Here is a 24,285-nt window from a genome sequence, read left to right as displayed (position 1 = left end):
ATATTTATACATTTTGCTATAAAGAAAAATATATTTTCCATCCTGGACATGCAGTGATAGGCATGATGGCATATTTTTATTTTTACAGTGTATATAAAAATAGGAATTTACTTGGATAAAGAATAGTGACGTATACAAAGTTGCTCAATGCGTAAATATTTTTACAGTATTCTTTCGTTACATAATTGCTCTAGCATCATGTACATGAAAGAGGAACAGCAAACACATACGAATTTATGTCACAACTGAAATACAGTGCGGAAAGTTTGTTATCTGTGCTATAAAATACGCTTTTCTTTAGGAATGTTTTTACTAATTTTGTTTTTAAAAATTCATTGTTCTCTACCATTTTTAGACAGTTTTGCAAAATATTAAACGCGCAATCTTTGGGATCTCCAACAGGTGTTCATGCTTATTTTTTTTTCGATTAATTTTTTATTAATATTTGTTACTTGATTTTATTTACAAATTGAAAACATCTAGGCTGACAATTGATGGTAACACTCATCAGTACATTGCATGTATTTCTCCTTGAACAGTACACTGACAGCTAACCAATTTAAGATACAAATAGATTAGAATATTATCTGTTCAACCTCTAAGTCTGAGAACTAATATGTTGTGAAACATAATCAAGTTTTCGGGGTGGCCAGAATCTCTGAATATTGTAACTTAATCGATGACCTGAAAGTACTAGATAATGAGATGTATTTACTTTGTACTCCTCCTCGAACATTTGTGGCTCCAGTTTTCGACTGAGAAAAAACGAAGATAAGTCTTCCAGGTGGATCGTGTGTTTATCCTTGGTATTTTGTGGCTGATATGAGCAGTAATCCCCGGAACTCCCGTCTATATTCTTATATACTTCATCTGCTTCCCTGCTGACATGATATTTCCTTTCCATGGGTTCATCTGCAAATTTTGATACTATGATTATGTAAACGTAGACCTTAGCGACGTTTACGGGAGAAAACCTAGCAATACTATGCGCGAAAAGGTTATGCACGTAAAACAAGAGTAAAATACAGTAAACACATATGTACGTTAAGGCTCGATACTTTAGAAAATATTTACAACTGTACTGCTAAAGTTAAATATGCTACTCAACACTGTACTGCTAACATTAAATATGCTACTCAACACTGTACTGCTAACATTAAATATGCTACTCAACACTGTACTGCTAACATTAAATATACTACACAACACTGTACTGCTAACATTAAATATACTACTCAACACTGTAGTGCTAACATTAAATATGCTACTCAACACTGTACTGCTAACATTTAATATACTACTCAACACTGTACTGCTAACATTAAATATACTGCTCAACACTGTAGTGCTAACATTAAATATGCTACTCAAGACTGTACTGCTAACATTAAATATACTACTCAACACTAGTGCTAACATTAAATATGCTACTCAACACTGTACTGCTAACATTTAATATACTACTCGACACTGTACTGCTAACATTAAATATACTGCTCAACACTGTAGTGCTAACATTAAATATACTACTCAACACTGTACTGCTAATATTAAATATACCACTCAACACTTTACTGCTAACATTAAATATACTACTTAACACTGTACTGCTAACATTAAATATACTACTCAATACTGTAGTGCTAACATTAAATATGCTACTAACCACTGAAGTGCAAACATTAAATATGCTACTCAGCACTGTATTGCTAACATTAAATATATACCAGAAAGTCAATTAAGCTATATGGAACACGTGTAAAGAAAAGCTTTTAGTGTTAACCTATGTCATTAGTTATGAATAATAATTTTCAAACTTATTTGAATATGTCAACACATGAAAAGGCAGGAATGGCCGATATATAGCTATACATATACATATACAGCGGTATGAGGCTAAAGATGTACAGACATTAAATGGCAATAGGTTGGCTTCACGCGTAATAAATGAATGCAATAGCACAGGGGTCTCCAAACTACGGCCCGCGGGCCGGATGCGGCCCTCACATCCGGCCCATGGAGACCTTTTTGTCTACGGAAAAAAATTACGGAAATTTACGTGTATCCTGCCAAGATCAGCCGCCGCTTACGTGGACGTTATGTTTTTACCGAATTAAAATAGAGGCGCGCAGTAGTGCATTATGTTTTCCAACCGATCACTACATTGCAAAACCCTATTCGCTGCTTAGTTTTTCTACTTCCGTTCACAGTCAATGAGATGATATAACGCCATCTAGTGGCGGAGTTTTTAAATGGTTTGCTGCTTGTTCAAGACTTGATTATTTTGATCACAAAGTTTGCCAGTTGCGGTTGACTGCTGCGATGAGGAGGTGTTGGTGTCAGTTAACGTCTGATTGCGAATATTCTGAAGAGGAAACATTAAAAGCAACAATCTCTCTACCATAACTGGATATATTTGCACACTATATTCAGGTAAGTTTAACTTAAGAAATCATAAGAATTTTTAAAAATTGTTTCGGGTCATTTGCAACTATAATTGCGACGAAATTAGTTCGCATAATCAGGTTTTTGAGCGATATTGTGTGCAAGATACTTTCAGTTTCACTATTTATTCATGTTGAATTCACTTTATTTTAGTGCCCAGCGATGGCCGAGAAGAGGAAAAGAAAAATAGACGATGAGTGTCGGCAATTTCAAGAAGAATGGAGTTTGAAATACTTCTTCATCAAATCCGGCGAGAAAGCATTGTGTGTGATTTGCAACGAAACCGTGGCTGTGATGAAAGAATACAACCTGCGCCGTCATCATCAAAGCAAACATCAGGAGAAATATGCACAGTTGGAGGGTAAAGTCCGTGCCGAAAAATTTTCTAAATTACAAAATCAACTCACATCTCAGAGGACATTGTTCAGTAAATCCTCAAATGAAAATGAATCCTTAACTAAGGCCAGTTATAAAGTTGCCTACGTTCTGGCTAAAAGTGGCAAACCGTTTACAGATGGTGAAGTAGTGAAGGAATGTTTGTTGGAGGTGGCTGAGGAACTTTGCCCAGAAAAGTCAAAACAATTTGAAAGTGTAGCTTTGGGTGCAAATACCATTGCCCGCCGTATTGCAGACATGGGTGAAAACATTGTGACTCAAATAGCGAAAAATTCAAGCAAGTTTTGCCATTTTTCAATTGCAATGGATGAATCGCTGGACAGCTGTTCCACCTCTCAACTGCTTGTGTTCATTAGAGGTGTAGATGAAGACATGAACATAACACAAGAGCTGGCTTCCCTACATAGCATGTACGGCACTGTCACCGGAGAGGATATATTCAATGAGTTGAAAAAAACATTTGCTGATTATAACTTGGACTGGGCTAACCTCAGTTGCCTGACTGTTGATGGAGGAAAGAACATGAGTGGCATAAAGAAAGGCTTGGTTGGACAAGTGAAGCAGATGTGTAACGAGAAAAACATTCTACAACCAATGTTCCTGCACTGTATTATTCACCAGCAAGCTTTGTGTGCTAAATATGTGGACATTAGCAGTGTACTGAATCCTGTGGTGAAGATGGTGAATTTAATAAGGTCACATGGGCTCAACCACAGACAGTTCCGAGACATATTGAAAGATACAGACACAGAATCGCAAGATTTACCATATTACACAGCAGTAAGATGGCTAAGTTGTGAGAAAGTTCTGAGCAGAGTATTTAAGTTAAGAAAGGAAATAGGTGACTTCCTGGAAAGTAAAGGCAAGCCACAGCCATTACTGTCTGATGAAGAGTGGTTATGGAAATTGGCCTTTGCTGCAGATATAACGAGTCATTTAAATTTTCTGAACCTAAAACTACAAGGAGAGGAAAATCTAGTTTCTGATCTATACACCCACCTAAAGGCCTTCAGATCCAAACTTGTCTTGTTTTTGGAACAAGTACAGGCCAACAACTTGACGCACTTTCAGCAGTGCAAGGTCTTCATGGCTGAAGCAACAGCTGAGTTCCCCACGTCATTTGCATGCGAGATCATCAAAGACCTCCAGCTGCAGTTTCAGCAGCGGTTTTCTGACTTGGCAGAAGAAGTGAGACTGTTTCAAAACCCATTTGAAGCAGATGTGGCCAGTTGCCCAAATGAACTGCAGCTGGAGGTCATTGAGTTGCAAGCAAATGACCTCCTTAGGGACAAGTTCAAAGAAGGACTGGTGGGTTTTTACCAGTTTTTGCCCAAGGAAGACTTTCCTAATGTCAAAACTTTTGCATCAAGGTACCTTTCAATCTTTGGAACAACATACCTGTGTGAACAAACATTTTCAAGAATGAAATACGTGAAGAACAATTTGAGAACAAACTTGTCCGATGATAATCTTAGGTCACTGTTGATGTTAGGGACATCAAATCTAAAGCCAGAAATGTCTGCTATTTTGGCATCCAGGAAACAATTTCACCATTCCCACTAATACAGGTGTTCATGTGTAGTGTATCAATGTGTTATTAAATAATAACTGAATAAAATAATATTAAATAAATAATTAAAAACAACATCCATGTTTTGATTCTTTTTTATTTGGACCTCGAGTGTGTAGTCGGCCCCCGAACTGCTGTTTGATAGTTAATGCGGTCCTCGGGCTGAAAAGTTTGGAGACCCCTGTAATAGCAGATTTACATTAGCTCTGATACCTGATAATTTATTTATATCGATACAGAAAGTAAAGGGGAAGTGGATATTGATGATAACCGTCTGATTAAAACGAGTTTTACGGAAGTATGAAAATGTATTGTTTACCCTATTCAGAAATGGATAACATATTGTAGAGTGTATTTGATTTTGTAAAAATAATTTTTCAGTGGAGTCTTGAGTCATGATCTTCCGGAAATTTTACGAAACTTCACATACACTAGATTTTCCAAGACTTAAGGCTGGACATTCTAAGTGACTTCATTTCATTTGATACTGTGATGAAGCTGTTTGAGATAAGATACAAAAATTTCTCATTTTAATGGAGACCAATTCTTAATGAAAATAAATGAATTGCAAGAATGTTCATTTAAATACCTGTTACCAGCGTAATGATGGGAATATAGACGCAATGAGTACTTCTTCGCGAGGCTATATTTCCTGTGTACCAGCTGTTTGACAATGTAACACTGGCTCTGTTCTTCCCGTTTAACATCTGCCTACAATTGACTGAAACTCCCATATCATGTCTGTTCAGTAAGTATTGGGTTTGTGGGTTTTGATGCATTTTTCAGCAGACGATACATGGCGGCCAGGATATTTGGTGGTGGAAGACCCGAGATGAACTATTTACCCACGGGAACGTACAGACAAACTTTCTTACTTATCCACAGAGGTCGAGTCAAGACTTGAACTGTCACTGACAGAGGTGAGATGTATAAGTTCTCTGTAACGTGAGAGCCTTAAACCACTCTGCCACCCAATGCCAATGCGAAGTTCATAATTATAACAGGACAATTCACCACCTGTACTTGAAAACTTAGCATTACACTTTAATCAAATCAGTTTTAGAACCTGTTAGACTAACATTATACGTTTTACCTAAATTATGTTGTAAATTATGTCCATAATATTTAAATATTACATGTAAAATAAATTCGTTTTTAATTTCCCCTTCAAAACCTGGTAAGCGATCAGCTAGGCGTCGAAAGCCAAATACAAGAGTAAAAGAAACATAATAGAAAGAATATAATCAATGCAGGTAAGTTCAAAATACGAACGGAAAATGCAAACAAAATTTGAAATAAATATTGTATCTGGATCAACTCTCAGAATGAAAAAATAATATAGTGACATAGAACTATCAATCAAATTTTGGTCTGGGAATGAAACTTCAATACGACTCAGAGAATGAAATGACACAAGTCTGAGTGCAATTCATGTTGTTTTGTTTTTTTTTTTGTCATCGTGTGGAAAGCTTTGATGCTAATATTCAACGGATACAAGCTTTACCTCTGTTGAAAGATGCTTTGATTCAAAGGCATAAAAAAATAGTGAAGAAAAATAAATTAGGATAAAGTACTTATGCAATAACCGCTTGAGAGATCTGGTAGATTTTACGCTCTGTGAAACAAAACACAAAAACACGGCACAGAATATCATAGATTCAAATGTTTGCATCAAAGATTAAGTTATTTGGATGAAGCTAAATTTCGTATCTAGAAAGAACAAAGTGAATCAGAAGAGGCTACTTCTACAGAATGGAAGAGGTTTGATTATGTGGAAGATGCAAACTAGGATGACGTGGTTATGAACAACAGAAACCTTCTTCATGAATCAGTAAGACATAAGCATTGAATTCGTTGTTCGTGATTTAGACAAGGAAGAACTGCCGTCCTCGTAGTTTGAAAAAAGCCGTCTGTATGCCCGTTTACAATATTTACCATAAGGCAGAGCTTGAGTACGACGGCCCACGGTGACAACAAATTGAAAAGATGCCATTTTATCCCGTACGTCTGGAGCAAACTCATGCTCATAACATTCTCCAAATGCTAATTGCTAGTGTCAAATTGCTTGAGTTGGCATAATCACGAATTGCATTTATATCAAAGGCTGCCAGTGGCGTAGCAATACATTCCTCCCTCTTGACCCTCCTTCCTTCTCCCGCATTTGCGGAGATAGCTTGGGCGGTTGCTACGTCACACACAGTTGTTTACCCTGGTATATAAGCCACCAATACAAAAGCTTTGCTTCTTGCTCCTGTTCAGATTTTGCATCCTTTAATACGAAACTACTTAGGGGATATTTGGGTAACGCTGTTAGTCTCGTCGAAAGCCAAACCATACACATTATTAATGAAGGGAGATGTTTATGATGATTTCCAATCTGAATGTAAAACGTATGACATAACTATAAAGTATTACCTATGTGAGACAGATTTTCAGATACCAAAACACAATTGGAAACAAATAGGATAAAGATGTTCAAAAACGTATATCCGAAATGTTATTTGCAGCTGTGATGCCACCGATATTTTTGTTATATTACTTATGTGAATTAAAGTAATACATACAGTGTGTTTATTTAACGTGACCCTACGCATTACTGTCATTTGCAGCCATCGTATGTGAGATTTGCGTGGGATACGGTGAGATATTGAACATTTGTATGGTTGTGCTTTTTGCATGTGTGTGTGTTTGAGTGTGTCTGCGTTTGATGCTTTCTTCCAATGAAATGATGATTAATTGTGTTTTACCATTATTTTACATAAAGTTACAACATTATTTGATAAACCTATTTTATGTCATTGAGCTTAATTATGTTTTTAAAACCTATTAATGGAACAGATAACTTGGTGTGATTTGAGTAATTAGATTCATAATGCAACATGTACCTATTTATGTCATGCAATTTGTGCATAAGAATGATGCCTGGTCAGAATGTATGCTGGCAAGAACTGACAAGTATATATGCAATAACAAAAAAGAAATAATAATGATTTAAGAATTCCACCACCTGTTTAGTTTAAAAAAAAAAACATGTATATCCTATATGGTATACTCCCAAAAGAAAAGATCATGAAAATTAATTCAGATACACTTGGTAGTAATGATGTTTTCTGAGTTATATTTTGATAAAATATTTGTATATTTGTTGATACTTTTTGCATGATATCTATGTTTATAAAGTGTCGCTCTTGTAAAATTGTGCAATTGATTTTGATAATATTAAGCTAGAAAATTCAACATGACAATGATTTTAAATTACTCAGTTTACTCAGTTTGGCAGGAATGATGAATTGATAGCCATATGCTGTTCTCATTCGTGCATACATTGATTAAGCAGTAGTTCCATAAAAGAAAGCTATATATTTTAACGTAAGGCAACATTCAATCTTGTGAACTGACCGTTAGACGTTCTGAAAATTCTCATAGCTGCACGAGTAGTATTGTGATATAATATTGTATTTCTCACATGTTAGGCAACTGTTCAATTAGATCATATACAACCCTAAGATTCCTGCATATTAATACCTTTTAAGTTATAGGTATACAAACGTATAAAACTGGTGATATTGCTTGATATGAAATAATATCAATCCTGAACTCAAAATATCCTCATCCCCTGATTAGATTACAAAGAAAATAATTATTAAGTTCTAAGATAAATTATGATAATGAAGGAATTAATAACACTGAAGATTTTTTCTTGTTTGTGTTGCTTAGTTAAGAACCAAATAAATCGAACAATTTCCGTATCGAAAACGAATCAGAGATTTAAGATAGAGATCTACTATCTGAACATGTATTTCATGTAATAGTGACAATACTACTAAACATACTGCACTTCCAGCCTTAAAACGCCCACCCCGATTGCATTATCTGTTCCATTCATGTATTTTAACATACAGGTATGCGTTATGCTGGGAACGTCGATATATTCGAACATGTTAATCTTTATGTAAAGTAACACATTCGATAAAATATTTCGTTTACATAAAGCATCTCTGACACAATTAATTCACATCCAAAAGGTTGCGCAATCTCTCGCCGTAGTCCCCAAGCCATCCATTATGGATGAAAATGACAGTACTGTAAAGTATGATTTTAAATAAATAATCATTATTTGTTTCCCTGTTCCGAGTTGTGAATAATACAACGAATACGCCGGTGGCGACATAGCTGGAAATAATTGAATTAATGATATTTCATTATTGTCAGCATATTTTTAGTTTACTTCCGCAATCTTGAATTTCTCCACTGGTATCGACCTCTTGACTGTTTGTGCGTGGCCTCGTGTACGGAGCATCATGGGATGGCAAGTTAAAAAACAGGCTATATGGGATAAATATTAGTTTGCAATAGGTGAGTTCTGACAACCCTATATAGGATTTTTATATTATGAAGCACCAGGGAGGCTGAACAGACCAAACATTCGAGACCTTATTTTGTGAAAATAATGCTAATAACTAATTTGGCCACACAAAACCAAGGCGATTTACTGTAGGGTTCGTAAAAATAACATTTCAGGAAAGTGCTTGCGAAAAATGTCACCAAAAATTAAAGTAAATCGACGTTTTTAACCGATCCTTGTCACTGGGGTAGTGCTGATAGATGATATAATTAAATAGTTGTCGTTACAGTAATAACGAGTGATTCTGAGCTAACTATGGAATCTCGTACAGCTGCACTAGCTCAAGAACGACTAGGTGCGATTAAGAAATATCTCCCCGTCCGTGATTCTGTCAAGCAACAACTACAAGCGCGTCATGAGTCCAAAGAGGAATTTACAGAAGGTGCTGCATAACTGTGACAAAGACTACTAAAGATCTTTTTCCATCGCTGGAGGAACCATTAAAGCAACCGAATAAATAGTGCAACAATCCAAAGATACAAAACAAGATTCTTCGAGAGATAGCTGGTATTCAGCAGGAATTATTGGAAGGTATCGAATTATGCCAGAAACAGAAGATCAACCACCAAAAGTTAAAATTGATACTATGAATAAATTTACCAAGGAAGGTATTACAGTTATCAATGATTCAAAACATATAGGTGGAATTGCTTCGTTTTGGTGGAACGAAAAGGAAAAGCATGTAAAATTCGAATATGTTAAAAGTATAAGAAGGCGTGCTGATTGACGTAAATACGCGTATCGCATTGCCTCAGGTAATACGCAAGTCAGAGATGGCGATTATGGTGTTAAACCTTTTAGCAAGATAGTAGATTATCATATTGATAAAGTACAGGAGGAAAGGGAATTAAAACAAGAAGAAATGAGGCGTCAACTTGAAAAAGCAAGGGAAGAAATGAGAAAATAAGGCGCAAAAACTAGAACTGAAAGAATGAATGCTGAGGCAGATGAAACAACTGGAGGTGGTCTTGCCGCTCGACGAAGTGGTCTTAGCACTTTACATGATAAACTGTGACCCAATAACGTCCTTACTGACGTTGATCGACTAGAAAGTCTGATTGGCGGAAGACCAACAGGCAATAATTCCTCAAAATCATCAATGAAACAGCTGCGATCTGGCAAACATTGAAACGTCAACCGCAGCTATCATAAAAACGCGGTACACCCGACGTTATTGAGCGCTTTGGAAAGATTGAGGATGGTGTAATTCATACGACTCCGTTCATCAACGAGGTGTATACAGTAAATTCTAGGTTAGTTACATGGTTAAAACAAAAAAACAATCAAACATACCGGTGCTGTCATCGGTGTGTACAGGTTCTCCGTGTTTAGCACTGTGCGATGAAGGATATTTATGATATAACCAGGGCGCCATTCAACCGATATAATTTCTGGAACGGCGTCAATTATCAATACCGAGGAAATATTCATACAATATCCCGATGACAAACAATTAACTGCAGAAACGTATTGTTAGTGTCTGGAATTCGTCGCAAAGACTGCTCAATTGATTACTTTGCATTTACTTAATGAATCGCGACCAGGATATTCACAGTCTCACACAGGTCTTGGATTTCTCGAAATCTTACAGGTATAATCAAGTATGTTCGTGACAGACATCGCAGAAAAATATCATAGACAAGCACAAAACTAAACAAAAATAAGTACCACAGACATATCATAGTTATCGACAATGTTGTATACGCGCTGTCCGCGTAAGTTGCTGAAACAGTGAAGTTAATCGGTACATTATCAGCGACGTACTTGAGTGTGATATCACATGATGTATTTATTTCAATACGCAATGAGCAATATTTATCATAACCCGCGTGAGCCAGTAATGACTCCGTCGTTGGCAACAATACAGTTGATGCGGGTGTTTCTTGAAAAACATTTAGTAATGACCATTGTAATAGCAGTACGACAGATCGATAGCAAATTAAAAAAATATCGCCAATCCAACACAGCAACCACAAGGATGATATCAGCGACATCAGTGCAGCCGGATATTAGTTTCTCTACCCCGATAAAAGCACATAATGGTAGAATCTTAGAGATGGCGTTGGCACAATTCCGAGTTCATACTAGTTGGCCTAATATCAGAGCAAAGTCTTTCTGGGGATTACACGCCAACAATTTACTGGTAATCGCATATAAAAATAAGGAGGGGGTCTTGCCCCAACACCAGACAGGAGCGTCGTTGGAATACGTACAGGAAGTTATCAAATCGAGCAGATCAACCATGAACTTCAGTGTAGAATCAAATCTATTATTGGAAAAGAATTAAGGATCGCTATCATAGTACATGACCAACCTTAAGTGCAGGCATTTAAATCTCAGCGCAAGATTACGCCCGTTGAAATATATCAGTCATCGATTAGAACCGTTTTTGGATGGCCATTAACGCCACCGCTACACCAATAGTACCACCACAATCTCAGTGATCAGACTTTATCACCAACAAGAAGGCGTTTATAACAGGTTGAGAGTACAAAAACAATCAAAGTCGTAGAAAAAGATATAAGTATTGTCATTAAGACGTTCCATTTACCGCTAACCAATAAGCTATCTCACTTGGATATTTAATGATATTGTTTTAACAATTAAAAGAACTCAGAGATTCACCAAAACGAGGGACTCTACGATACAACTCGCTGAGGATATAACACTAGAGTTTAACCATACACGTGATGAATTACGACAGTTATTTGAGCATTATGTATATGAGTATCCAAATGATGACCTTAAACGAGAAATCAATAGCACAACTCAGCACCTAAATCAGAAAAAGAATTCTGATGCTAATTTCTTTCACGAAGCTGCAAAACAAGCAGTAATTCATATGGGTAGCAGTATACGAGGTTTCACCCCTCGTAAGGCAACAACCCAAGGCTAAGATTATCAACCCAGACCTTTAGATATAGCAACAGACACATAATGTTTCTCACTTATTTTAAGATCACAGAAGCGGATTTATCGACGTTCAAGCTAAAATGGCTTTGCATAGATGTTATGCAGATTCATCCAATCATCGATAAATATTTTCCAAAGATCACCATGGTATGGGAACAAACAAAGATAGGTTAACAACAAGGTTTCCCAAGCATAACAATGATCGAATTGGTGGCGGTCGTCATGTATCACCGGGTATAGTCAACATCACATAGACAGTATCTGTGAATCTCGTTTGAGACTGTCTTTGGTAGCTATCAGGCACACCTTGAGAACTCCAAACAGGATCATAAAGGATGTATTCTTTACAACTTTTATCCTGGTTATTTAATTATATCGATGCCTGTTAATCCTGTTTATTTGCGAAGTCAGAATCCATCGTAGTCAAGGATACATTTCCGACAGACAGATCAAGAAGGAAATTTACTTGACTTGCGTTGGGGAGATTAACTCTGAGTTTGTATGTGCGTGATGAACCATAAAACTGTCCAGTTGCGCAGTAACAGAGCCTCGTCGAGATACACTCTCCAAAAGAGGGTTAAATATAAAAAAATATAGATATTTTTTTTGTTGTTGTTGGAACGCTTCGATCAATTTGTGTTCTATCAATTCTAATTCCTTGGAACCTCAGAACGAGAGCTTGGATCGGTAGCAATCTCCACAATAAAGTTCTGTAGCTGTCTTACACTCGCACCTACAATCTTCTTTGCTTCATAGCCTAAAGACAATGTCGATCTAATTTTGTCTACAGTCTCTGCAATGGGAAAAAAATTATCATTTTCTTTCCAGCGTCACAGAGGGAAGTTATCATTGCAAGATGGCTTAATTTTACAAATCGATATTCTGCTAGTAGTGTATATTTACCTTCCTCATGTCGTGTTGCAATACTTCAAAATCATCTGTGATTTTTTTTTCTGCATTCACTAGGAATAGGTAAGTTGTATAGCATCTTTATGTAATGTTTCAATCACAGAAATAATTGCATTAATATTTTCTTGATTCATCGTGTGATAAATATATTTCTTTTAATAAGCGGTTTATGTGCTAACACAATATTCAGCTTATATGAAATATGTTAACTACATTAATATAGGCATACAACATCAATATCTTAATATCCCACAGTCGTGCTTGACCACCCAGAAAATATGCCTGCCTATACAATTAATAGAAAAAAGTTATTTTTTGGCCCGTATGATTACGACTACACGATTGGTAGTCAGTCGCACATTCCATTACACTACAGCGCATGTTTTCATATCTGTGTTTCAGGACTCATATTTAAAGTTTCTCACTGTTGGGAAAACCCAGACTGACCCTCCCCCCCCCCTTCGAGGTATAAAACACTATTTAAGTTAACGTCATCCACGCCCCTGGCAATCGATAACATGAATAGTGTTTTATATCTGAATGTGGGACGGGTACGTAACTATGTACCTGCATATATGGTAGGGCTATTAAACGATGAAATCAATCTCTGATAGAGAGACAAATTTCATAGTTATGGTACTCTAACCAAACATATGGTAGGTAATTTGGTTACGCATCAGGCTAATTATTGAAAAACGGTTGTTTTACTTTGAACACTCTGCGTTATGTGTTTAATTTCCTCACTGAGTGTGTGAAAACCGCCTCACACAAACACAGAGAAATTAAATATGTTACAAACACAAGTTCGTAAAAGAACCCAGCGTTTTGATTTCTTCCTTGGATTATGTGAAAACCATCGCACACAGACACACAGATATTAAAATATCTTTATTCATCTTCATTCATTAACCAGACATATCTGTGCTATTTTAAAATTGGATTGGATTACCGGGACAGTTTCCGTATAGATCTGAGCAGAACAAAATTCCGGTGCATAGATCATTAGCGATGGAACATTTCACATTCTTAGGATTCATTGGTTTTTGGTTTTATCTATTTATACTAAAAAATATTTTTTTCATTATACGAATGATTATTAAAATATTTTTTTCAGCTGCGGTCACTGATGGAAATTCTATGCTTTCATTGGTTTAGAAACTTACAGAACAAGCTGTATTTTACAGTGTCAACGCTGCTTTTCTAGCTTTGTGTAATAGCCTGAAGATTTTATAAAAGATTTTCAAATTTATTCAAATAAAAATGGTCGATAACAAAACCGATATTGATCAAGCTATTAGAACATTCATAAACAAATCTATGAGAAAGATACCCTTCTCTCGCAACGCACTGTGTTATCACACAGATCATGAGATAACCAGTATTAGTAACAAAGTCCAAAGGTCTTCTTAGTGGACAGTTTCTCATCACATCAGCGCGATTTGCCTCCTAATTTTTAAAATTGGATGTCGTTTGAATTCTTCGACGGTATTTTGCTATATATATATATATATATATATATATATATATATATATATATATATATATATATATATATATATATATATATATATATATATATATATATATATATATAATCTTCTCTAAATTAATAGTTTTATATTACTAAGAAAATATAATTACGATTGGTTAGTAATTACGGACTTTCATTGTGGCCACATAGTACCGTTTCAAAGCTTTGTATTGTTTGCCACCTGATAGACCACACAGATAAAATTTATCTCTGACGCCAATACCGCAGTTTTGATTTTGGCCCTAAACTTCCGCTTTGAACACTTGCTTGATGACAACCGTACTATTCATAATAACAAGCTTTTCCTTACGGTTTTGTTGATCCAATCATCAGCCATTTCCAGCTATGTTTTTTGTGCCGTCATTATATATTAATCAAGAATTATATTTAACTGGAAGATAAATATGCCCTAATTATATTATGACAGACGGGAGCTCTTTATCCGATTAGGAGCTTGCAAGATTAGCCACGATCAAGCCTTCCCAGGCTAGATTTGACTTTGACAGACTAATAGATAAACAAATCGTCCCATAGTACCAAATTTGCAATTACTCAAATTTGCAATTACTCAATCATATAAGTGAGGCCAAGAACGAGTTTAAGGACGATGAAGTAGCGCACGTTTGGTCAAGGTTTCGGATTGAACAAGAGAACTTTTCCATCGATGTTGCAATGAACGACCAAAGAGCAAGGATACTTATTGATTATTCTGACGACGGACGATACTTATTTAGAATCAAATGTATCGTTGCTGTCACCTGTGCGGTTGACACAATATGGGTTATCTTTGATAAACGCGACCCTGTTCGAGAATCACAACACCACCAGCATGTTGTCACCCGAGACAAAAGTCCTAGACCAAGGGTGCTGACGCCTATCTACAAGCCATATTACAAGCGAGCATATCCTGTGAAGGCAGTTGTTTTCTCGATTTGACCACAACGCCCACGCATGAACAGAGAGTCAAACAAAATTGCCAACCAGAGAAAATGTTGCATTTTACGACGGGGATATTTTGTGATTGTAGCTATAATTTCAGTAAATGCGATACAGTGTTGATCTAGCAGTTCCAGAGTCAACCAGACAACGACAGCCCTCGTGGATTTGATCAGTTCGTGTTACCGTCTGGTGAACTTTATCGTACAGAATTTCTTCATTAGCAAACGGCGCGGGTTGCACACAAACAATACAGATCTAATACATTATTTACTTAATAATTGATTGTTATCTCATCTGTCGTTGCTAACTTTGGTCTGCAACAAAAGTCATGGTAACCAACAAATCGACAGTTTCTTGAAGATTTTCAGCGCTCGCGTGTTTATTATGGACATGGAGGTCTCTTGAATACTATATATGATTGCAAGGACGTTATCTCGATTGACATGGCTGCATGTTATCCGGGGAGTTTTGTTTGGAATGGATGAATATAGACCTTAATTTGAGAGATTTGGACCTCCGCTGTATGAAATTACTAGAGTTCTGATAAACGGCCAACTGCTGAATTCTGATCTTACAGGATTTGAAAAGATTGAATCATTCGATTGTTCATCCGGTCATTCCAGCTTGGTTTGGTCGTCATTTTAACTAACCATATCTGGAGATAAATCTCATGGACAACTGCGTAAAGAACAAACGTGGTTGGGCTCCAATAGTACTATCGAAATGTTTGTGGGATACAAAAATATTGTTATTGCTGACAGTGACTGAAGCAACAATTTTGTGTAGACCACAATATAAGGTCTGGTTGCTAAAACAAGAAATCAATGGCAAGATAGAAATATCGTTTGCAACAGACATAGGCCAAAAAGTATTGGTAAATTTACACATGCAGCCAGCCTCATTTGATAGTAAGCAACGTTGAATAGGATTAATCATAGACGAGGCAGAACTCGACTTTATAATTGCCGATACGGAACGAAAACGTGTACTAGTCACCAGGGAGCGTGAAAAACTACTAAATGTAACTAAGATACTATGATTGTGATTCGCCGCAATTGGCTCATCTGAGATCTTCAGTACTCCCTTACACATCAATAAACCTGTTATCGATGATTAATCGAAGAATACTGTTAGAGTCGAAACAGATTCATTTTATATCAGTGAGTCAAACATAGGCCTGCTAGATGAATTTCTAATAAGTGTAGACGAAGCACCATGGGGACATTGGCTAGTAAAAAGTGAAGTAATATTTAAGTATTCTGAATCTGCAGATCATAAACCCCTCTACAAAAATGGACAATTATCTCAGCCGTCATTGGTACTATCAGTTAATAATCCCGTGTCGCGGCATAAAATGATTTATCTTAATATCCTAGTGGCTCCGGTAAAACTACTAGTGCCTTAACGATGTTTATCTGGATCCCCAGATCCCCCGCCAACATGGAAATGCTAACCCCAACTCACAGACTTGCCAGGGAGAAGAAAATAGAGAGGTGTTAAGTTATATATTTATCATAGTTTCTTACGATGCGTGGATTTCAGAAAGAATGGGTGAGAAACATATTCCTAAGATCATCATCTTGGATGAATTATATACGGTATCTAAATATATTTTAGAAATGATTCCTGATTGGTCATAGACAAAATCAACGGCGATTATCATATGTTGCGATCATGGTCAACTCCCCCCCCCCATTCACAGGAGAATTACCACACTACTGGTTAAAACGATATGTTGATTATTACGAGGAAATGTTAGAGGACAACAGGGCCACCGATGAATCATTGAAAAATCAAAGAGCAAAGATAATACTTAAATCCAACAAGATTCAATGTAAGTGATACACAGTGAATTTCCAGAACCTGCGATTGATGATTTCTGGAATTTGTGGCGCACTAATGATCTCAGAGTTCCATCCAGAAAAATAGTTCGTGATTGAATTCAACATACACCATTTTCACTTCATAAGGAGATATTTCCAGAACTACCAGTCCCATTGTGTTGTCGCCCCAAAAGGACATCGAAGTCAAAATATTGACGTTGAGATTCCGAGATCCTTGAAGAAATAAAAACTCGTTCTTAATGACATCGTGGTTGTCGCTTTTGACGCTGTTGATAAAGCTGTTGATAAAGCTTTAGCGGAACCATCAAGCTGAACTCTAGGTTATGCAATACCAATTCATTCATCGCAGGGACTAACAATCCACGATGACAGTCTTTGGATTGTCGATTATTGTGTCAAATGGTCAGATTTAGTGTATTTGGCAATATCGACAGTTACAAAACTACATAGGATGGGTTACACTGTGGAAATATAATCAACTTCAGAAAATTAACTAGACTACGGTAAAGAAACATTTAGCTGGTTAACAGTGAAATGGTAAAAAGCATAACGCGAGTTCGATAGTGATCCTGAATTCATCATGGAGCTGAAACAGTGACAAATTGATACTGTGCTTGCTGTAACAGAATAATGTTGTGACGGTATTTTCGTAAAAACACACTACCCTTTACAATGGACATAATCGATAGTATTTTAGTCCACACACGTGTGAATGTGATGTTGACCTGTTTCGATTGTAACATACGTCGAGGAGCTAGTGCCTTGATTTGCTAGCGAATTCATTCTGGTGGTATCTGGGTATCTTCCAGTATTACTTGTAATTATTCACGGACAAATCCACGCTGAAGAGCCGACAAATCTAGAATGTAGATTGCAGGCTTAACCGTCAATCTTACCACACTGGAAATGTTATGTGTGGTTACACTCCAAATATGATCAGTTGCTCTTTTTTACTTCCTTCATGTTCGCCAGGTACATACAAATATCTCACCGTCACGTTACTGAGTAATGATTGTTGTGTGGTAGAGTCAGGTCGCTTAACTGGTATGTGGTTTTTGAGATTGAATTGATAAGTTTCACAGAAATTCCACGCATAACTTCGTTGTTGAACGCTGCAATTACAGTTGGTAGTCTTGCAGCCCTTTTGCGATATCTAGTATCAGTGGAAAGTTCCTGAGCATACTGATTTTCAAACAGTCGTTAAGTAAGTGTTCGATTAAATCTCTCAACGATTGCCTGATCGCGATTTTTGCGGTGTGGCACGTCTGATTTCAACTTCTTGTTATTGCATCAGCAATGCTACTGCACCAAGTAATTCTTTGCCAGTATCAGCCTGTGGAAACTGTGGCCATCGTAAAGGTCCACGTTGATAAATCGTTTCGAATGTAGCTGCAACTTGAAATGCTGTTGCAGTTGATAAAGGTTCCGCTTCTTTACATCGGCTTGCAACGGCTACGACCATCAATGAGTCTGTTCTTTGCTTTACGTGTAGCACCAGCTTGAATAGTATAATGCTGTAAAACAAAATATCTGCAAGATGAACTTCCCTGGGAGTGCTAGCATCTTACCGTCCATATTGAATCGTTCTAGGTTGGGGTATATAAATGTGCATTTTTGTCTGTCCGGCCGTCCATTTTGAGGAAACATCATGCCCGACATCTGCTGAATTGCCTTTCCAGTGCCCTCTTGTTCTATAATAAATCGACTCTATTATTATCATTACCGTACAATTAATTGCCAGCCCACATCGCTAGCTAACAACTCGTCGCCGAACGTGTCAGTCAATTAGCAAACGATTCTCTAAGAGATTAATTTTTACAGACTTCAAAGTGTGAATCAGCTTGATGTCTGCGATATGTCGTTTTTGTAGATCTTCATTATTATAAGCAACATCATGACATGGCACGCTCAATCGTATTTATTGGTCAATCGCCTAATTGGGTTGATTTCTTTCACCGAGAATAATGTCAAATCGAGTTCCAGGGCCACAATAATTATATCTCGGAATATGGTTTTCACCAAGATACTTAGCCCATGGAATCCCTGGTAATATATTGAGTGCCATAGCGATATCATCACATGTCGACGTCTCGCGTGACGCCACACAGTTGTATTTTTTTGTACCACATTTCACGCACATGCCTGTAAGTGCACGTTGACGAGTCTTTGTCCTTGTTGTTTTTAATCCACTAGTAACAGTGACGTGTTTGGATCGAATACAATATAAACTCATATACTTATCATATTTGTACAACATGAATGTGGTTGATAGCAGGAGCCAGTCAAGCAACATCCGGTATTGCCCAACTCTATTTGTGCCATTTTCATTGGCCCGTCTGGGTCTGGCAAAACTCAGCTGCTACTAAACCTGATAATTTGATGGCTCAGACAAACTTTATTCAGTAACACCATCCGTAGATACCAACGATGCTATAATGTTCTTGAGAAATTCAATTAAAATGCAAAGTCACTGGCAAAGGAGAAAGATGGTAATGACAATGATCACAATGATGATATTAATGTTATTGAGTTTATTACCGATAACGATGATGCGTCATCAGTATATGATATTTACGGTAGCATAAATAATCTAGTGGTATGCGATGATATTATGCTTGACAAGCGAAGAAATCCAGGGAAAGAATATTGTCACGAAGTAGACATAAAAACACGGGCGTCAGTTCCGTCCCGCAACGTAACGTTCAGATTCCGAAAGCGATCAGAGATAACTGCAATATTTGTCTGTCTTTGATGACGTTAGTAAGCATACGCCGCGAAATAATCTTTCCGATGACATGGATGTTATTATGTTTAGAAACGACTTTGTTAATGTTCAGAAAACCCCGTATGGATTTGTAACTATAAATGTACACGATCTATGAACACGCTATCGCATTGGTCTTCATAAAATCTTTGATAGAGAAAGCTATCGATTTTATAGCACAATTATAAATTTATTTCGAAAAATTGATAGATCAGATTTCCGCCCACCTTTATCTTTACCAAAAAAACCAGCAGCACAGGAATCGGATTTCTAGCATATTTGTAAAATTGTGAACACAAAACACTGACAAGATTGTTAAATGTTTGGCACACATGTAAATTTATACAACAAATCGATAATTGAGTGATTAGAAAATCTTTTCCCAAAATACGTTTTTCACACGCGAAAGACTATTGGTAAACCTATTAATGCATGGAAATAAATCTATCAATACTGGCAGTAATTTTAGTGCTCTTGCATAAAACAATGAATCACAATGGATCAGTTCTTAAATACTAACCATGAATCTTGCAATAAAGACGAGCGGATTGCTGAGATATTCAATACTACTGCTTGAAACAAAATATAAGGAATGAGCACACTGGATGAACTATTGAAATAGTGTTAAATAGCAAATAGTTTGCCCGTTTCACAAGATATACAAAATATTTACTCACCCAATATGATCCAAACAATGATGGTATTGTACTTGCAATGCACAAACTAATGCCAAAGTTTGAAGCAATAAAATGAATAGCACAAATCTACTTTGTAAAGAAACCAACAGTTTTCAGAGAGGTGATTAAAAACTTGGAAGCAATGATCATAAGAACAATCTAAGTTTCCAGAGATCGCTTTTCGTTTCATAATAATTGTTTAGTCTTTCCTTTGGGTAATAACAAATCCATACATAAAATGACTTATCACAAAAGTCATCCTCTTTATCGCTGTTAATGCTTGTGTTAAACCTACAAAATCCCATACGTCCATTTTATCTACATATTCGCATGCTTGTAACGCGGTGAAACATGAAGGAGAAATTTCATTCAATAATTTCTATAAATTATTACCAACCACGGTAATAAAATTTGCTTAAGCAAATTCCTTCACGTGTCGTGTATACAATACCTAATGAACAACATTCCTGATCTGACAATGACACTGTCAGAGGTACTTTTTGTTGGCATGTCACTTTTTAATTTGTAGCCTTCCTTATGGGAAACACAAACAATGACTGGAATTCTAGTCGAAATACCAATATTGAAAATTTTCGTTTCTTTAGCAGCAATTGATAACTGTCGAATGTAAAATAAAATTGTTTGGAAAATAACAGAAGATTCGTCAACATAGGGAACAACGAGGACATCGGCCTTTCATAATACCGCAGGTGGACACACTCAGTATTGCTCAATTTGAAAATCATCGCTCTTATTCTTATCTGCAATGTGCAAGTACAAGCAACCAGTGTGACCAATATTCAATTCGAGATATTCCAAAAAAGGGTTGTTAATATCCTGGACAAACATTTCATTATGGGTAGACACATAATAAATGTATACTACATGTTTAGCTGACTGGTTATAATCTAAAACAAGTTAATAGTCTAAGAGCTGTCAAAAAAAAATTATAGCAGTATGAAGACGAGCAAACCTAATTAAAGAGATATAATGTTCCAAATAGACGCTCCGAGCAAATCAAAAGAAAATGTACAAGTTGGACGTGAAACAGCTTGAATTCTCAAGACAAAATCAAACGGTTTTGTGCTTGTCAAAGGTTTAAATTTAGAAAGGTTTAGAACTAGAACATTTAGATGGGGTTGTGTAGTATTCAGAGTCTATATGTACACTTACCATATATTACATTTTCCTTGCTACCACTTTCTTCCTGTGTCATCCTTTTCGACGAACTCCGTAGGTCATCAAATGCAGTTTCAGCAGTTTTAGTTTGAAGTCTGTTTTTTCTTTAGAATGATAAATTTAAAAAAGAGTGACATTTACGAAAAGTCTATTCTATATATCTTTAAAGCAATACCGGTTTTTCAATAAGAAGTTGAAGCCGCACTTGGTTTGAAAGGAAACCAGAGTGTATGTCCTTAATAAGCAACGGATGTGAGCAAGACGGACAGTGATATCATTTAGCTTCTTTTGAATTTCAAAAAAGCGCAGCATTAAGAGGTTAGTGCTAGAACTGGTCGGTCGTGGTGTCAGAATAATGTGACTCGGTGCGACATGATGCTACATGTCTGCGGCGTGATGCCCCAGTGCTGAACATCACTATAAGCTGCCGCACTACAGACATCGAAGCAATATGACCTGAACAACTGTTAAAGATACGTTAAAAAAACCAAAATCCAAATCGAAATCATCATAAATATGCAACATTTATCAACGTGCGGTTATGTTTTATCAGCGATAAAACAAGATTCTACAATCACTAAATAAATCTAAGATTTATTGTGCAATCAACTTGAATAATAGGAATCATCCTTTAAACCTGTAATACAGGGAAGGTGATCTACAAATAACTAAAATATATAGTAAAGTTAATATAACGTAGTAAATTTAATTTATGTAACTTTGGAAGCAACTTGATGTACTCAGTTTCATAACTTTTGGCATCATGATAAATATGTGTCAGAAGAGCAAATACGTAAGCTCACTAAATCAGACGGGAGATATTTACAAAGTAAAATTGCAAATAAAGTTTGAAGATAACGATCCAACAGAAAGATTTGAGCTATAATAAAGTGAAAATACGTCATGTTCTATATATTTTTGGGACTTCAAAGATCATCAATTTGAAAATAAATTTTATTACAAACATACGGAAAACTTATAACTATAACTACTATATCTGTCCAACTCTTATTTTATATCGCGTACGTGACACGATGTTTCTATCTTATTATAAAGTGATTTCATGCACAAATACAAGCCGTTTACAGAAAGTTTTCTATCTTAGATAAGCAAACATAATTTTAGACTGCAGGCCTTCTTTTGCTTATTAGCTTCCACTTATATAGCGTCATAGGAAAGGATGGTTTTCATTAATCTAATTTCCTTTAATCCTATCGCTAATTCAGTTTTTAAACAGAAGTATTGACTATGTTTAATTTAAATTGCCAGTGATTTTAATGCATAAGGGTATAGTTTTTTTCTATGTTCTCGCTGGCGCCATTTAAAATATCTAATTTCCTTTCTTTTGTGTTAAAGGGACCTGCATTAAATTTGAATGTTACATAACCGCACATAAATTTCATAGGAGTATTGTCATATTCATCTACATACGATATCAATAGTGAGCACTTCGATTGTTTGGCTCAGTAAAATTCGTGTCTTTTTCTGTAAAATATCAATTGTATTTTCATAATTTTGAAAGAGTTAAAGTCTAAATGAAATATATTTTATCCACATAAAAGGCTTTAATGATGAATATGACTATCGGTAAAAAACACAATTAAGAGAACGACACAGGAGTTTGTTTTCAATATATTATTGCGGAGTTTCTGGAGGCATTACCAATCCTTTCCAAGGGAGGTAATTTAGCTCAATCCACATGATTTGTTAGCCAGTATTACACGGCTCAGAGGAAATATTTGAAATGAAAGTTAGCATATCTGGTTTTAACGAGACTCATTTTATCAAAACCAGTTTTCTCAAGTTCGTTCTTTTAATGATTATCGAAGAATGAAAAATGAGGGTTCTTTCTTAAAAAGGTATATTACTCATTGACATGCATGATGCTCCGAATTTAAACATAGCAAGATTTCTGTGTTAAAAAAAACCATAGGTCAAAATATAAAAACAAATCGCAAACCTTCTGTAGAGTATAATACCAATGACAATTCCTAGTACAACCACACAAACTCCACCTGCAGTTCCACCTGCACTTGCTGCAGTAGTAGATCCAGACTCCAAAGACTTCATAGCATCGGCACGTTCTGTATAAAACAGCACTGAACATGTAAAGAAATCTCACAAAAAGTTAATGACCAATTTGCCTATAAAATTGTCACATTTACTTTGATCAAAGAAATAAGATGGTATTTTTAAATTGGGATTCATGTCTAAAAATATACATTGGTGAGACCATGAGTGGATACATCGATGCATTTTGAATGTTTATATTTGCCCTATGTATCAGTGATAATGAAATAAAGTTTGCGGGAATGGAAAGGATCTAACATAGTCGCCGGATGAATGTGTGTGTGTGTGTGTGTGTGTGTGTGTGTGTGTGTGTGTGTGTGTGACGTCATTTACAGCGCACAAATTATATATGTAATTCAATTCTCAACGCAGTCCAGTGAATTAAGTTAACACTTGCCTCACTATCAATTTTAAATGAGAATGAAGTTTACTAAAGCGGTTTTGAATTCTTTGCTATGTATCTTGTTCTATTTTTATGGATACAGTGCTTTTTAGTTAAATATCCAGAAATGAGCCTCACATTCCATGATCTGGTGTATGTCCTAATATTGCCAACATGTACTGTTACTATGCAACGAAAATGAACTTTACTAATTATTTTTTTCAAGTACAAAGAGCTAAATAGATTTTATGCTCACAAAAT

General features: G+C 36.1%; 1 protein-coding gene across 5 annotated transcripts in view; it reads right to left on the bottom strand.

Annotated features, from left to right (window-relative positions):
- LOC149808212 (receptor-type tyrosine-protein phosphatase epsilon-like) overlaps positions 1-24,285 on the bottom strand; it is a 186,642-nt gene that overhangs the window by 49,372 nt on the left and 112,985 nt on the right. For all 5 annotated transcript variants that reach the window (XM_089974912.1, XM_089974944.1, XM_089974938.1 and 2 more), the window contains 3 exons: positions 23,533-23,656; positions 21,567-21,676; positions 716-912 (listed from right to left, as the gene is read on the bottom strand). In XM_089974912.1, coding sequence (XP_089831038.1) covers positions 716-912; positions 21,567-21,676; positions 23,533-23,656 — 431 coding nt within the window. The remainder of the gene's footprint in view (positions 1-715; positions 913-21,566; positions 21,677-23,532; positions 23,657-24,285) is intronic.

The sequence above is a fragment of the Sinohyriopsis cumingii genome, chromosome 1, assembly GCF_028554795.1.
Source record: "Sinohyriopsis cumingii isolate HCF-2022 chromosome 1, ASM2855479v2, whole genome shotgun sequence".
In the NCBI taxonomy this organism is placed as follows: Eukaryota; Metazoa; Mollusca; class Bivalvia; order Unionida; family Unionidae; genus Sinohyriopsis; species Sinohyriopsis cumingii.
This window is presented reverse-complemented; position numbering and strand designations above follow the sequence as displayed.